Source organism: Mycetomoellerius zeteki, unplaced genomic scaffold (genome assembly GCF_001594055.1).
Source record: "Mycetomoellerius zeteki isolate Tzet28-1 unplaced genomic scaffold, Tzet1.0 scaffold135, whole genome shotgun sequence".
NCBI classification, from domain to species: Eukaryota; Metazoa; Arthropoda; class Insecta; order Hymenoptera; family Formicidae; genus Mycetomoellerius; species Mycetomoellerius zeteki.
Genome location: NW_017256287.1, coordinates 2990159 through 3002584, shown reverse-complemented (window position 1 = coordinate 3002584; position 12426 = coordinate 2990159). Strand labels below are relative to the sequence as shown.

General features: G+C 29.9%; 2 protein-coding genes across 7 annotated transcripts; one reads left to right on the top strand and one right to left on the bottom strand.

Annotated features, from left to right (window-relative positions):
* Positions 1-12: 12 nt before the first annotated feature.
* On the top strand, positions 13-1584 carry LOC108731533 (deleted in autism protein 1 homolog). The gene is made up of 4 exons (XM_018461889.1): positions 13-615; positions 750-1050; positions 1128-1255; positions 1366-1584. The coding sequence occupies exons 1-4, from the start codon at positions 13-15 to the stop codon at positions 1582-1584; spliced, it is 1251 nt and encodes a 416-aa protein (XP_018317391.1).
* A 2152-nt stretch (positions 1585-3736) lies between these two features.
* Positions 3737-9708, bottom strand: LOC108731580 (eukaryotic translation initiation factor 2-alpha kinase 1). 6 transcript variants are annotated; one of them, XM_018461961.1, is made up of 10 exons: positions 9513-9708; positions 9273-9469; positions 7922-8101; positions 7669-7843; positions 5934-6307; positions 5560-5843; positions 4826-5002; positions 4579-4734; positions 4357-4488; positions 3737-4120 (listed from the first exon to the last, which is right to left on the bottom strand). In XM_018461961.1, exons 1-10 carry the CDS (start codon positions 9626-9628, stop codon positions 3872-3874), a joined length of 2040 nt encoding a protein of 679 aa, XP_018317463.1. In that variant the 5' UTR covers positions 9629-9708; the 3' UTR covers positions 3737-3871. The 6 variants fall into 6 exon arrangements, with proteins under 6 accessions (XP_018317463.1, XP_018317465.1, XP_018317460.1 ...); XM_018461963.1 differs by having other exon boundaries at positions 9273-9445; XM_018461958.1 differs by having other exon boundaries at positions 5560-6307.
* Positions 9709-12426: the final 2718 nt, after the last annotated feature.

The following is a 12426-nucleotide window of genomic DNA, read 5'->3' as shown; positions in this document are numbered from 1 at the left end:
GATTATTGATTTATGATTCTGTATTATATATATAACATCTTTAGATTTAAAAAATGGAAAATATTACTGTTAATTGGTATCTGCATTCTTGCTTTAAGAATCAATGTTATTTTACAAAGTTTATATCCTTCTATAACACAACTGACAGAGCTGCATAAATGTCCAGCGTGTTATGGCATTTCTGCATGTCATAACATTAACAAAGTAGATCTCCTGTGGAATGATGTTAATGCGATAATTTCTCATTTGTTTGGCGTTAAAAATGTATTCTTTGGAACATATAATCAAAGTAAAGTGGTCCTAAAAAAATTGGCACACTCTTCTGAATTAAAAGCGCTTGACATTACATTATGTAATGAACTCCATTTGGAATATCCCTGCTCCAATGTTCCATTAGACAGATATAAAGCAGATTTTTATAATCTCATTAGAAAAATAATTACTTCTGATTTTTCCAAGGATGATACAAGTCGATTAAGACTTTGTCCAACAATCAGACATTTAGATGACCTATTTTATAATGTTCATCTTAACAATAAACATATTGATCCCACACAATATCTAATTAATCTCTGGACATTGGTTTCCATAAATCCAGAGCCTTTAATACTTCAGGTAAATTATAATAAAAGTATATGAAAACTATATAGTTCATTTTAATTATAGGATTTGTTAGGTAATGTTAGACTATTTTTTGATAGAAAGATTGAATACAATTATATATTTTATATATCTCTCTCTAAACACAGATATTATCTGCTGAAAATGGATGGCCTGTACCAAGATATTTCGGAGCTTGCGGTCGGATTATTATTGAAGAATACGTTGGGTTACCACTGTCTGATTATTATGACAAATCTTGGATTCAAAGAGTAAAAATAGCTTCAAGTCTTTTAAATGCTGCTTATTTGTTTACCTTCAAGAACGAAATGTTTGGTTTTTATTTAACGGATATATCGGCTGATAATATTGCCGTTGATCATGAAAATGTAGCGAAATTTATCGATTTGGAGAATATTATAATTGTTGACAAAAATATTTCTCAAGAAGGTAGTAAAAATTTTCTTGTTATAATGACATTTATGAAATAAGCAAAGAAATATTATTTGTATGATATTAATTCGTAGATGATCCAAAGGAATGGCAGAAAATACATAACACGATACACTTTGATTGTCCTAATTGTTTTGCATTTTCTTCCAAGGATATTTGTATTCATTATTTAAGCGACCACAATTATTATGCAATTTGCCAGGTAGTTGCTATTTTATTTATACACAGATATTATAGTCAGATATATCAGGTAGTTTTATATATACACTATATTAACATTAAATATATTTATAAAAGTGTATGTGATTGCAGCTTCTATTAAATTCAGGAAATGAAAATCCATTTCCTGGTGGATTTCTTCACGATGTACCTACTAATATTGAGCAGCAATATCCGGACATTAAGGATTTATTGCAACAATGTGCCGTTCCTCATTCTACTAATTCCAGAATATTTTTTGGTCAGCGACTAAAGGTATTATTGGATGCAATTTTAGACGAAATACCTCAATATGAATATACCATAAAGTAGCTTGTTACTATAGCTTAAGAAATTTTTTAATATTATGTTATTGTGTTGAATATTTCAACTGTATCTTACTCTTTTTTAAATCTTTTCCAAAGAATATTGTATGTATATTTTTAATATTAATTTATAATTTAATGTTACATTACAAACTACTTCAATAATGTTAATGAAATTGTATATAAAAATGGTATATAATTTTAATTAAATTGAAAATGAATAAAACTACATTTGTACATCGCTTGATTTGTTATTTTGATTACTATTAATATTTGTAATAATAATAAAAGATAATGTGTAATGTTTAATTTTGAACATAGTACAATTCTGAATGAAATAAGATTTGAATCCAATTTTCGAAGTTCAAGTTTAATTTTTTCCTATTTATCCTTTAGCATCCTTTATATAATGAGAGGATTTAAACTTAAACCTTGAAAATTGGATTAAAATTTTACTTATTTCGTTTAGAAATGTATCATTTTCGAAATTGTACCATCTTATTCTATCTGTGTTTGCAGAGACAGTACAAAGTAATATTAATAAATGAAAGACGAATATTTTATATATTTTAATTTATACAGAAAAAATGCCATATACAATTATGTATTATCTAAATAGTAATAATAAGAAATACTTTATATTACAAGATAGTTTTAAACAATAATAAGATTGAAAGACCGCTAATGTTAAACATAATAATTTTAAATTAAGAAGCGCCATAACGGTCAGAACGTTAAGATGTTGAACTATTGTAAATTCATTTAAATGAATTAATTTCAGAAATGATAATTACGTGCCGATATGGTTGTCGGACTTTCAACGCAATCAAATCTGAAAATATTAATAATCCCCCCAAATTCCCCAACTTAAAAACTGTAATAAAACTTATTGCGAAAAATAATGCCTCGGCCGGGAGTCGAACCCGGATCTCTTGCATTCCGTGCGAGTGTCCTAAGCCTTTAGATTACCGAGACCATATCGGCACGTAATTATCATTTCTGAAATTAATTCATTTAAATGAATTTACAATAGTTCAACATCTTAACGTTCTGACCGTTATGGCGCTTCTTAATTTAAAATTATTAAGATAGTTTTACATGCGTCATATTCGATTAAGACATTTAATGGCACTATTTAATTATATCTTACAGCCTTATTTTAATGTACATTGAATAGTCAATTATAACACAATTGCCTAAGGTTACTGATACGTTTAAGTAACGAATCAGGATGGTCTATCTTTGTAGGTAAAACAAAATTTGTTTTTTTTTTTTCGAGATTTATCTTTAAGGCTGTTCAGATTATTCAAATGCCATCCAGATGTCATTTTATTCTTGTTCCTCATCAAATATTAAACAAGGTTAAAGAATGTTGATATGATCCTGGGGAGCATTCAAATAGGAACTTGAATGTGTCCTAAATAGTACTGTATTATGAAAGAAAATTTTCTGTTCTCTTTCCTATTCTCCTAAAATTTCGTTCTGGGACAACAGGAAAACATACTGACTTTCACTTAATTTTGAGAAAGCTATTTCATGAAATAAATATCATTCGTCTTTTATCCAATTTGTGTTAGAAATATCTTTTTAATTATATCAAATTTTAGTAAAACAGTTTTTACTAAACTCTGTTTAAAAAAAGATTACCGTCAAATAAGGATTTTCAGATTTTAAAGAAGCTCTTTTGAAACCATTACAATAATTATAAAATTTTATAGCTAAAGTAGCACATTTTTATACTAGTTATATTGCTGTAATTTATAATATAGATTTATAACGATATATAAATCTTTTGAAAATTAATAAATATTATATAAATATTGATTGATATAATAATATTGATTAATAAAGAAATTTAAACAATATATTTTTTCCTGATAGAGATTTTCACTTATTAGACATTGTTTATCTTTGTTCATTTCTAAAATTTTGCAGGTATAATTTATATATACATTGGGACAAGTTTAGAGTGTCTTGAAAAAGGAAAAGATCAAAAGTCTAAAAATAGTATGTAAAATACCACTGTACTGTAACTAAAAAAATTAGTTTATATTCTGATATCTGATTAAAAATAAATATATAACTAAAATATATAATTAAAAGTTTATATAATTTTTAATTAGTTATTTGTTATGTGTATTAAAAAAGTTGTGTGTGGATTAAAATAAGAGTGCCTAAACATTTGAAAATCTTATTTTGCTATGTGCGTAAATTATTATTTTCCTAGGGACTCAAAAAAAATTGTATATTTATCAGTCTTATTAATGTCATGTCTTTTTATGTTAGTTTAGACCTCATATAATAGCTTTCTTTGTTGTATTGTCAGGTGACAGTTTCTGAACTTTTTCCTTTAATAACACAATCTCTTCTTGTAATTCCTGAATTGTGTTATCTTTAATACGATTATCATTTTTTAAATCCACAATAGTATCTTTTAATCCATTTATTATTACATCCTTGTCGTCATCAAATTCCTTCAGAAGCTGATTTGTTGATGGTCGTTCGGAAGGATCCTTTCGCACCATTTGTTTGACCAGTTGTGTCTAAATAAAAGTACATACACAATTTAGATTTAAGCCCTCATTCCTATAACTCTTAATGACAATAATGATATTGTTACATTGTCGTTGCACAGGTTTTATACAAGAAAGTTGCGCAATGACAATATAATGATATCATTGCTGTTGTTAAGAATTACAGAATAGGAGCCTAAATAAAGATCAATATAATTATATATAATATAAAATATAATAAATAATTTAATGTATTTAAAACTCACCCATTTGTGTCGTTTAAAAGCTTCTGGTACTGTATCATTCTTTAAAGAACTGATTATAGAACTTAACTCCATTTGAGTTTTTATTGGTTTTAATAGCTCGATGAGAACGATTCCTAAACTATAGATATCACTCTGCAAAAAAAAAGAACATATATATAATGCAAGATATATTCAAATATATAATACTTTATATTCATCAGTATTTTTTCTTCTCTTAATTACCTGTCGATCACACTTTCCTTCCAGTTGTTCTGGTGCTGCGTACAAATGAGTACCAATTACAGAATGATGGTTTTCTTTTTGTAATGGACAAGCTAAACCGAAATCACCTAATTGAATCTGAAGCTGTCCGGTTGTCGAAATAAATATATTACTTGGCTATAAAATATAAATATATTCTTGGCTGTAAAATATAATCATATTTCGAAAGAGGTTTATGTTATGTTGATGAAGATATGCACATTTTTACCTTTATATCGTGATGTACTACTTTTTGGGAATGCATATAATTGACTCCACAAAGTATCTGTTGAAATATCGCTTTAACTATCGGTTCAGGTGATACACTTATTTTACCGTGCAGCCAATGTTCGAGTGTTTGTTCACACAAAGCCATTTGAATGTATAAAATTACATACGGTCGATTCTGTTGACCCAAAACACATGACAAATATTAAAATTTATTATATTTACTAATATACTTTCAATATCCACTTTTGTCTCAAAACAAAATATTTATATACTTAATAAGCAGCGCTGACAATAAGAGTTAAAACTAATTTTTGGAAAATAATTGTTTCGAATATTGAAACGGACTTCTACGTTGTTTTACTATGTATAATACTTAACAAGATTCTCGCTTCTGACCGATGAATTAGTTATCTTCGTTTTAATAATTGACTTATATTGTTCAATTTTTATTTATTGATGTATATTATAAGTTGTTAAAATTTTACACAGTCTCTTATTATAATTATTAATTTATTGCTATTTTACTCTCGTTAGTTATTCAAAATAATTTTGATTTCAATTTGTTACGTATAAGAACTGATGAAGATCAAGTAAAGATAAAAAATGTTATTCTTTATGTTAGTGAAGTAATAAAAAAGTTATTAAGTTATTATTCTTTTCTGGCTGCTTTTTTAAATTTGCTTTGCAAAAAAAGAGCAGATACATATTTCTTAATTACATTTATATACTTACTTTTTTAGAAGTGTACATACATACTTCTTGACTAGTAGATTCTATGTCTGCAATTGTTTGATCTAGATTTTCATTATTATTGCTATTTCGAAAAGACACTACGTCTGAAGATTCGTTAGTACAAGATTCATTAGTACATTCTTCTGTGTCACTTTTCTCAACAATTTTCTCTCCTGTGATATTAACCGACGAATTAAGTTCCTCAAATCTTTTACTAATAGTGCTGCGATTAAAAATACTATCACTAGAATTCCCATATACCTTATTTTGCTTTTTCTTTTTATCTGTATACATGTCAATTGTAGAAGATGCTTTAGTATCAGGTAGTATATTTCGCTCATTGAGACATAATTTACTATTATTAAAATTCACACCATTGTTATCGAATAAATCGTCGATGGACTGCGAACTGTATGTTGACTTGGTTTCTTTTCGATAGTATTTCGATTCGTGTGATGACCTATATGATTCTCGATCTGTAGATGACGAAATACTGGGCGATGACGGTTCCATCCAAGCCGCATTATAGGAAACAATATTAGTATGCTTTAATTTAGCTAATGTCCATACTTCATTTAGTTGCTGCTGGATAGTCTCTATACAATCACCGGGCATAACTATTTTTTTAATCGCATATTCGATGCCGTCGAGACGATGTTGTGCTTTATAAACTTCGCCAAAACCTCCACGAGCAATGAAGCATATTTCGCGAAATTCGTCGCGATAACGGAATTTCGGTTTTATTAATCTGCGTAAGAACGTGAATAATATCAATATGACGTTATAATATATTCTTCGACAAAAAATGTTGCGCATAGGTGTATTTTAAATAATAGTCTAGACTATTATTTAAAATAAAATAAATAAAAATATGGCAAAATGATACAGGACTATTACCATTTTTTTTTTAACAAGATCTATGAGAAAGAAATCAGTTAAGAATCAATAAGAGAAATAAATTAATTTTTGGTTAAAGCAGATTTTAATGCTCAAATATTTCAGAGTGAATTTATATACATATCTTTTTTGATCCTGAAACGCAATCATGAACAGAACTAGAGTAGTATGTAATATCACATAATAAATTGACATAAAAAAAAAAAACCAATTTAATAATTTTTCAAGTTAATAAGCATCTTAAAATAATATTAATAATTTAATATTAATCTAAGCATCTTAAGAATTATAAATAAGTTAATCGGCTGAGATCCGAATTAATTAAATTATTTATAGTTTTAAGATGCTTAGATTAGTATCAAGTTATTAATATCCTTTTAAAATGCTTATTAGCATAAAAAATTATTAATATTAAAAAAAATTTGGAAAAGCTATAGGAATCGGCGCTGTGATTAGTGCGCATAAAATTATATATCGAAAAAACATTTCATGTGTCACCATTAAAAGATGTAAATTCAAAAAATTGTACATCATATATGTAACAAATATTTTGGCCACTTACAAGCCATCTTCAGCGCAAATATTGGAGACATCGTAACAATAAATTAATTAACTTGATCCGTTGTATCTCATTGGCAGTCGAATTCAAACCCGTAAGAGGATGTTTATTCCGCAGCCAATTGGAAGGCTGAATGGTAATAAAAATTATTAAATTGCTTATCAATTTAATACGTGATATTACTACTAGTTCTGTTTATATTGCGTTTCAAGACCGCAAAAGATTTTGGCGCGCGGTTTGCACAATTGAATATTAATTCATCGAAAGAATATTAATTCAGTCAAAACGTCTAATGAATATAATTGTTATGTATTATTATTAAATTGACGTTTTAAATAACTAACGTTTTTCACATTGAGTGCACATCCAGTGCAGGCTTATAAACTTCTTATTAATTATTATTGAATATTAATTCATTTTGAAATATTTAAGCACTAAGATCCGCTTTAACCAAAAATAGGCTTATTTCTCTTTATTTATTCTTGTTGGTCTAATACAAATTGTAATTGTTGAGCTTCGAAAAAAGTTCGACGTGTCGAAGTTGTGTTGATACCGTTATCAAGAAAACAATCCCAACGTCTATATATGTTGCATAACATTTTTTGTCAAAAAACATATTACAAGATTTGGAGAAAGACATATTGTATAAATACCTGTTGTAATAACTTGATATAGATATAGACAAAGCATTTTCATTTTCAAGCTCACCACGAGCGACTGTAAGCATGTGAAACAAAGCATGTTGATATTGTCCTCTTAGCATTTCGAATTCCGACGTATTGTAGGTGTCGTTAATTAATCGCAACTGATGTAACTTATCACAGATCACTATAAAACAAACGTTGTGTATAAAACAAATGTCTTAACAGAAATATTTTCTACGTAATGTTTAAAGAGAAGGATTACTATGATATAATTTATTTCTGCGAACTTTATCCTCTTCTAACAGATTGCATAATTGTCGTAGGAGTGATTCGATTAAGATGCTAGTGGATCGAGTTATTTGCCGTTCTCGTGGCGCAATTGACCCGTTTTCATTGTCATTATCATCCAGACAAAACGTCGACCTCATGTTGTTATTTGAGCCTAAACAAATCAAGATTTGTGAATTTCAGATACCATGTATCTGATGTATCCCAGTTTTAGAAAATTACAAAAATGTCCATTTTTGTTAATAAAAATGAGGCAATGTATGTAAAAAAATGTGGCCACAAAGTTGTGTTCATTAAATCATTAATAGTGTGTATCTATAAAAAAATAAACTCTGCAGTATATTAGTTAAGTTTTGTTATACCATATTAAATATGAAAAATAATGACATTTTTCCGAAATGACCATCTCTAGCTTTGATTCAAGCTTTAAGATGCTTTGGAAACATCAATGCATTGTCTTATGGATAAATTCTACTAGGTAGAATAATTAAAATCTTAATAAATTATTAATTTCTTCATTAAAATCTTAATGTAAAGTTTTTTTTAGTATTTAATTAAATGTAACTAATACTCCAGGGTTTGCTTTATTTTAAATATACATTATTATAGTATAACTATAGAACAACATTACAGTAACATAGACTTAAAAAACAAACTCTGGAGTAGTATACTCTACATGTAGCAAGCTGATATTTTATAGTTTAAATAAGTCTTTAATAAGTCTTTATTTTAACGGCAAAATGACTTCTTTAATATTATTTTGATATAAAAATGATGAAAAATAGTTTGTTACTTGAGTAATGACTTGATTTATCACACAAAATTTTGTGACCACTTTTTTATCATCTTGTATACATAAAATTATTGATACTAAAACACTACTGTGTCTATTGATAATTTAAAATTTTTATAATTTAAAAATTACAAAAATGTCCATTTTTAAATTCTTAAATATAAAGAATGATGCAACATATGATGTACGTATTACTATGACAAAAAAATTAGAAAAAAAATCATTGACAATAAACATTTTTGTAAGATATCTTTTCTTCTTTTGCACTGAAATGAATTCGTCACTTTAAAAAAATTCTACATTAAAAACTTAAAATGTTTACTTAGAAAATTTTTTATATACAATATTAAAATCTGTTTTCCATATTTCGTAAAAATTTCAAGATAATGTATTTTGAAAGGTATGTTTAAACATTTCGAACATCACTTAATCCTATATTTCGGCAGATAATTATTACATCGAATGTTTGAAAAAGAGCGCCAGATTGATAGCTTAATATGCATATATATAATATATATATATATATATATACCCTGGTCAAACGTAGTTATGGTCGTCAGATCATTCCAAGGATGATTCGTCTGCTCCACACTCTCTGTCATTTCACAATCGGAGGATTCCAATTCCGTTCTTTTGGGCTCCATAACGCCAGCGAGAGCGGACTGACGACACTGACTGACAGCTCCGAAATTCCACCGGTTCCACCTGCCGAACTGTAAAGTGTAAACGCTATGAACCGATGATTGGCGGTTAGTTCCGCGTACTTGCCTACCTTCTCCGAAATCCCGTCTCGGCCACCACGTCCAAACAACGTTCAACCAGACGAGCGGACGCTGAAATCCGCGAACACCTAAGCGATGCGACGCGCGCTTCCGTGAATTTCGACATTGCGCCAAGATAAATACGGGAAAAAAGATTTGAACCTTCGAACGTTCTGGAAGTATTCGTTAATCTTTTCGTCACGCGCACTAGGCACAGAGCTGATAAGTCAGACACGCAGTTACTAGTTCGATCTTGCTAAATTCTTGATCTTTAATCCAGCTTAATCCTGAGGCTTCAGAGACTATCACAAGACTACATTACAGGACTACACGTCACCATCAATTTTGTTTAGTAACATCCGTAATTATTAACTATATGACGTCAAATGACTTAAACTCCATGCAGTTTTATAACATCAGTTAATAATTACGGATACTACTAAACTCGATTGTGAATCGTGACGTGTAAATAATCAGTGTAATAAATAAATGCTGTTAGAATTCGCAGAATTAGGTAAGGCGTTTGTACAAAGAAATATAAAACATTAAATTAAATTAATTAAATTAAAATTAAAATGAATTATTTACATTATAAAATTAATTTAATTAAATTTGATTTTTTGGCTTATTTTTTAAGGTTGTATTCCAAAACGTCCCCTTCAAGGAAAATTTTACTTAATATAATTTAGTATACGTCACGTGTATTATATATTTCGAGTAAATTTTCCTCAAAAAAGCTGTACATTTTATAAATGTAGCCTAAATGTGAAATTTTACCTGCAGTTGGTAACAACGATAATGTCATTATCGACAGTCGATAAATTAACTGTCGTAGAGAAACTGTCGGAGAAAGATGCACATAGGTGGCGCGATACGTTCGCTTTCCGATAAAAATAGGCGGTACGATATCTCGGTCTCAGTTAAGCCTGATTTATAATGGCCGTAACCGTTAACTTAAGCCCAGTTTCACAACTCACGGTTAAGTCCGGATCTACAATAGGTGTTTTAAGCCTTATGTCGTAAGAAATTGACCAATTACAGTCGAATTCGAGGAGAATAATCTACTATGATTCGTCCATTTCTTATGGCTTAAGGTTTAAAACTCTATTGTAGATCCGGGGTTAACCGAGGTTTAACTTGTTTCTCATCTCTTTCCAATTCTAAAATTGGAAAGAGACAGTGAATAAGTTAAATCTCGATTAAAAGTTAACCGTGAGTTGTGGAATTGGGCCTTATGCCGGTGCCGGTAAAATTCAACCATAGGATTTCAATGGCTGCGGTCAGCAGACTCAACAGTTTTGCAACCGTTTTATGATTGTCTGCTGAGATAGGACCATTCTTCTAGATCTAAAAGTATGATCCAATTAACGCGAAGGAAACTTCCAACAGTTGCAAAACAAACGTTCTGCTGAACACAGCCAATGCTTTCGTTCATACTAATACGGCAAGTTAGTAAGCATCTTATTGGTCTATATTTTTAATTCTAACGGAATATGCCAATAAAATGCAAGCGCTCACTGAGCGCTCAGTGAGCGGTCGTGGTACTGAATGCACCCATATAAGTTATTCACGTTCGCGGACGTCGCTGCGGTAGAAAAATTTTGACTTCACGCGATTGCATTTCAATATGGTGGACCGCAACAAAGGACGCAGAAAGTGGGATGGAAATTTACAAGGTACCTTGGCGAAAATGTTATTATTTCGCTTATGGAACGGCATCGCGCCGTCGTTGGCATTTTCGCGCGCTCAACTTCGGGCCAAATTTACGATTCACGATCTTTCCGCGCGACTTAATCGGGCCTGACGTGCGAAATTAACCTCACTATACGTAGCTAACCTACAAACAGAATTGGGCATACACTGCGATGTCGCGTTATTTTATAGCGTTTAAGTGACGCGACGATTGATTTCAGCGATCGCAATGAGCCTCGCTCGACAGGGCAGATTCCGTGCTGTCGATCTACGTTTCCGTTTCCGATTGGGACTGTTCTCGTACGTAGAGAGACGTTCCGCTTAGTATAAATTCCGGCGTCGTCGAGAGTGTCAACATATATGAACCGTATACTTCCGTGTATTTCCATAAAAGTTAGTATTTCGTTCCGCGAGTTCATTGACTTCGCTGCACTCGACGAGGAATAGATCTTAGATGTGAAATTTTTGAGCTACGAGTGAGACACCTTCGATGTATACAAAGTATAAGTTTGTCGGATTTTCCTTTGTCTACCTTTATGTAAACATTCTGTATAATATGCATTAGGTCTTTTCTTTTTAGCTGAACTGTGTTAAGCTTCTTATATAGTTTATCTTTTCTCTTTTTCTCTGGAACGTGAAAAGAAACAGAGGAACGATGAATGTATAGGAAGTCAGCTAAAAGGAACAAGCTTAACATTGCCTGTTCTTTTTAGTTGAACTTCCTATATATATATTAATATGATATTGAATAATTTTTCAAATGTGTTACAGAAAGAATGATGCCATAATATCAGTTATTTTCTGTATAATTATGTATCTAAGGTCTGGTTGCAACAGTGTTACTTTGACTTTAAGCAAGGCTTAAAACTATCTGTCTCGTTTTAAAGCTAAAAAGAGATAGAAAGAGTTTTAAGCCTCGCTTAAAATCAAAGTAACGTTGATGCAATCGGGCCTTAGATCTAGTTTCACAACTCACGGTTAACTCTTAATCGAGGTTTACTTATTCATTATTTTTTTCCAATTCTAAAAAGAGATGAGAAACAAGTTGTACCTTGGTTAAGAATTAACCATGAGTTGTGAAATTGGGCCTAAATAAGAAATTACATGCATGAGTGTTGGCTTAATATCATTTTTATCAGATCAGATCAGTCTTTGTAGTATATTATTGCACTATATAAATATTGAAAAAGTACAATTAAAAGAGAAATTTATTATGATACATATGTTATTGTA

What these genes read in the sequence shown, in the direction of transcription:
- LOC108731533 (XM_018461889.1), top strand. Translation starts at nt 13, where the DNA reads ATGATTCTGTATTATATATATAACATCTTTAGATTTAAAAAATGGAAA. An exon ending in CAGAGCCTTTAATACTTCAG is followed by an intron (nt 616 to 749) that starts GTAAATTATAAT and finishes CTCTAAACACAG; the next exon opens with ATATTATCTGCTGAAAATGG. An exon ending in ATTATTATGCAATTTGCCAG is followed by an intron (nt 1,256 to 1,365) that starts GTAGTTGCTATT and finishes ATGTGATTGCAG; the next exon opens with CTTCTATTAAATTCAGGAAA.
- LOC108731580 (XM_018461958.1), bottom strand. Translation starts at nt 9,628, where the DNA reads ATGTCGAAATTCACGGAAGCGCGCGTCGCATCGCTTAGGTGTTCGCGG. An exon ending in CAGAAATAAATTATATCATA is followed by an intron (nt 7,844 to 7,921) that starts GTAATCCTTCTC and finishes TTTGTTTTATAG; the next exon opens with TGATCTGTGATAAGTTACAT. An exon ending in ATATCAAGTTATTACAACAG is followed by an intron (nt 6,308 to 7,668) that starts GTATTTATACAA and finishes GTTCTTACGCAG; the next exon opens with ATTAATAAAACCGAAATTCC.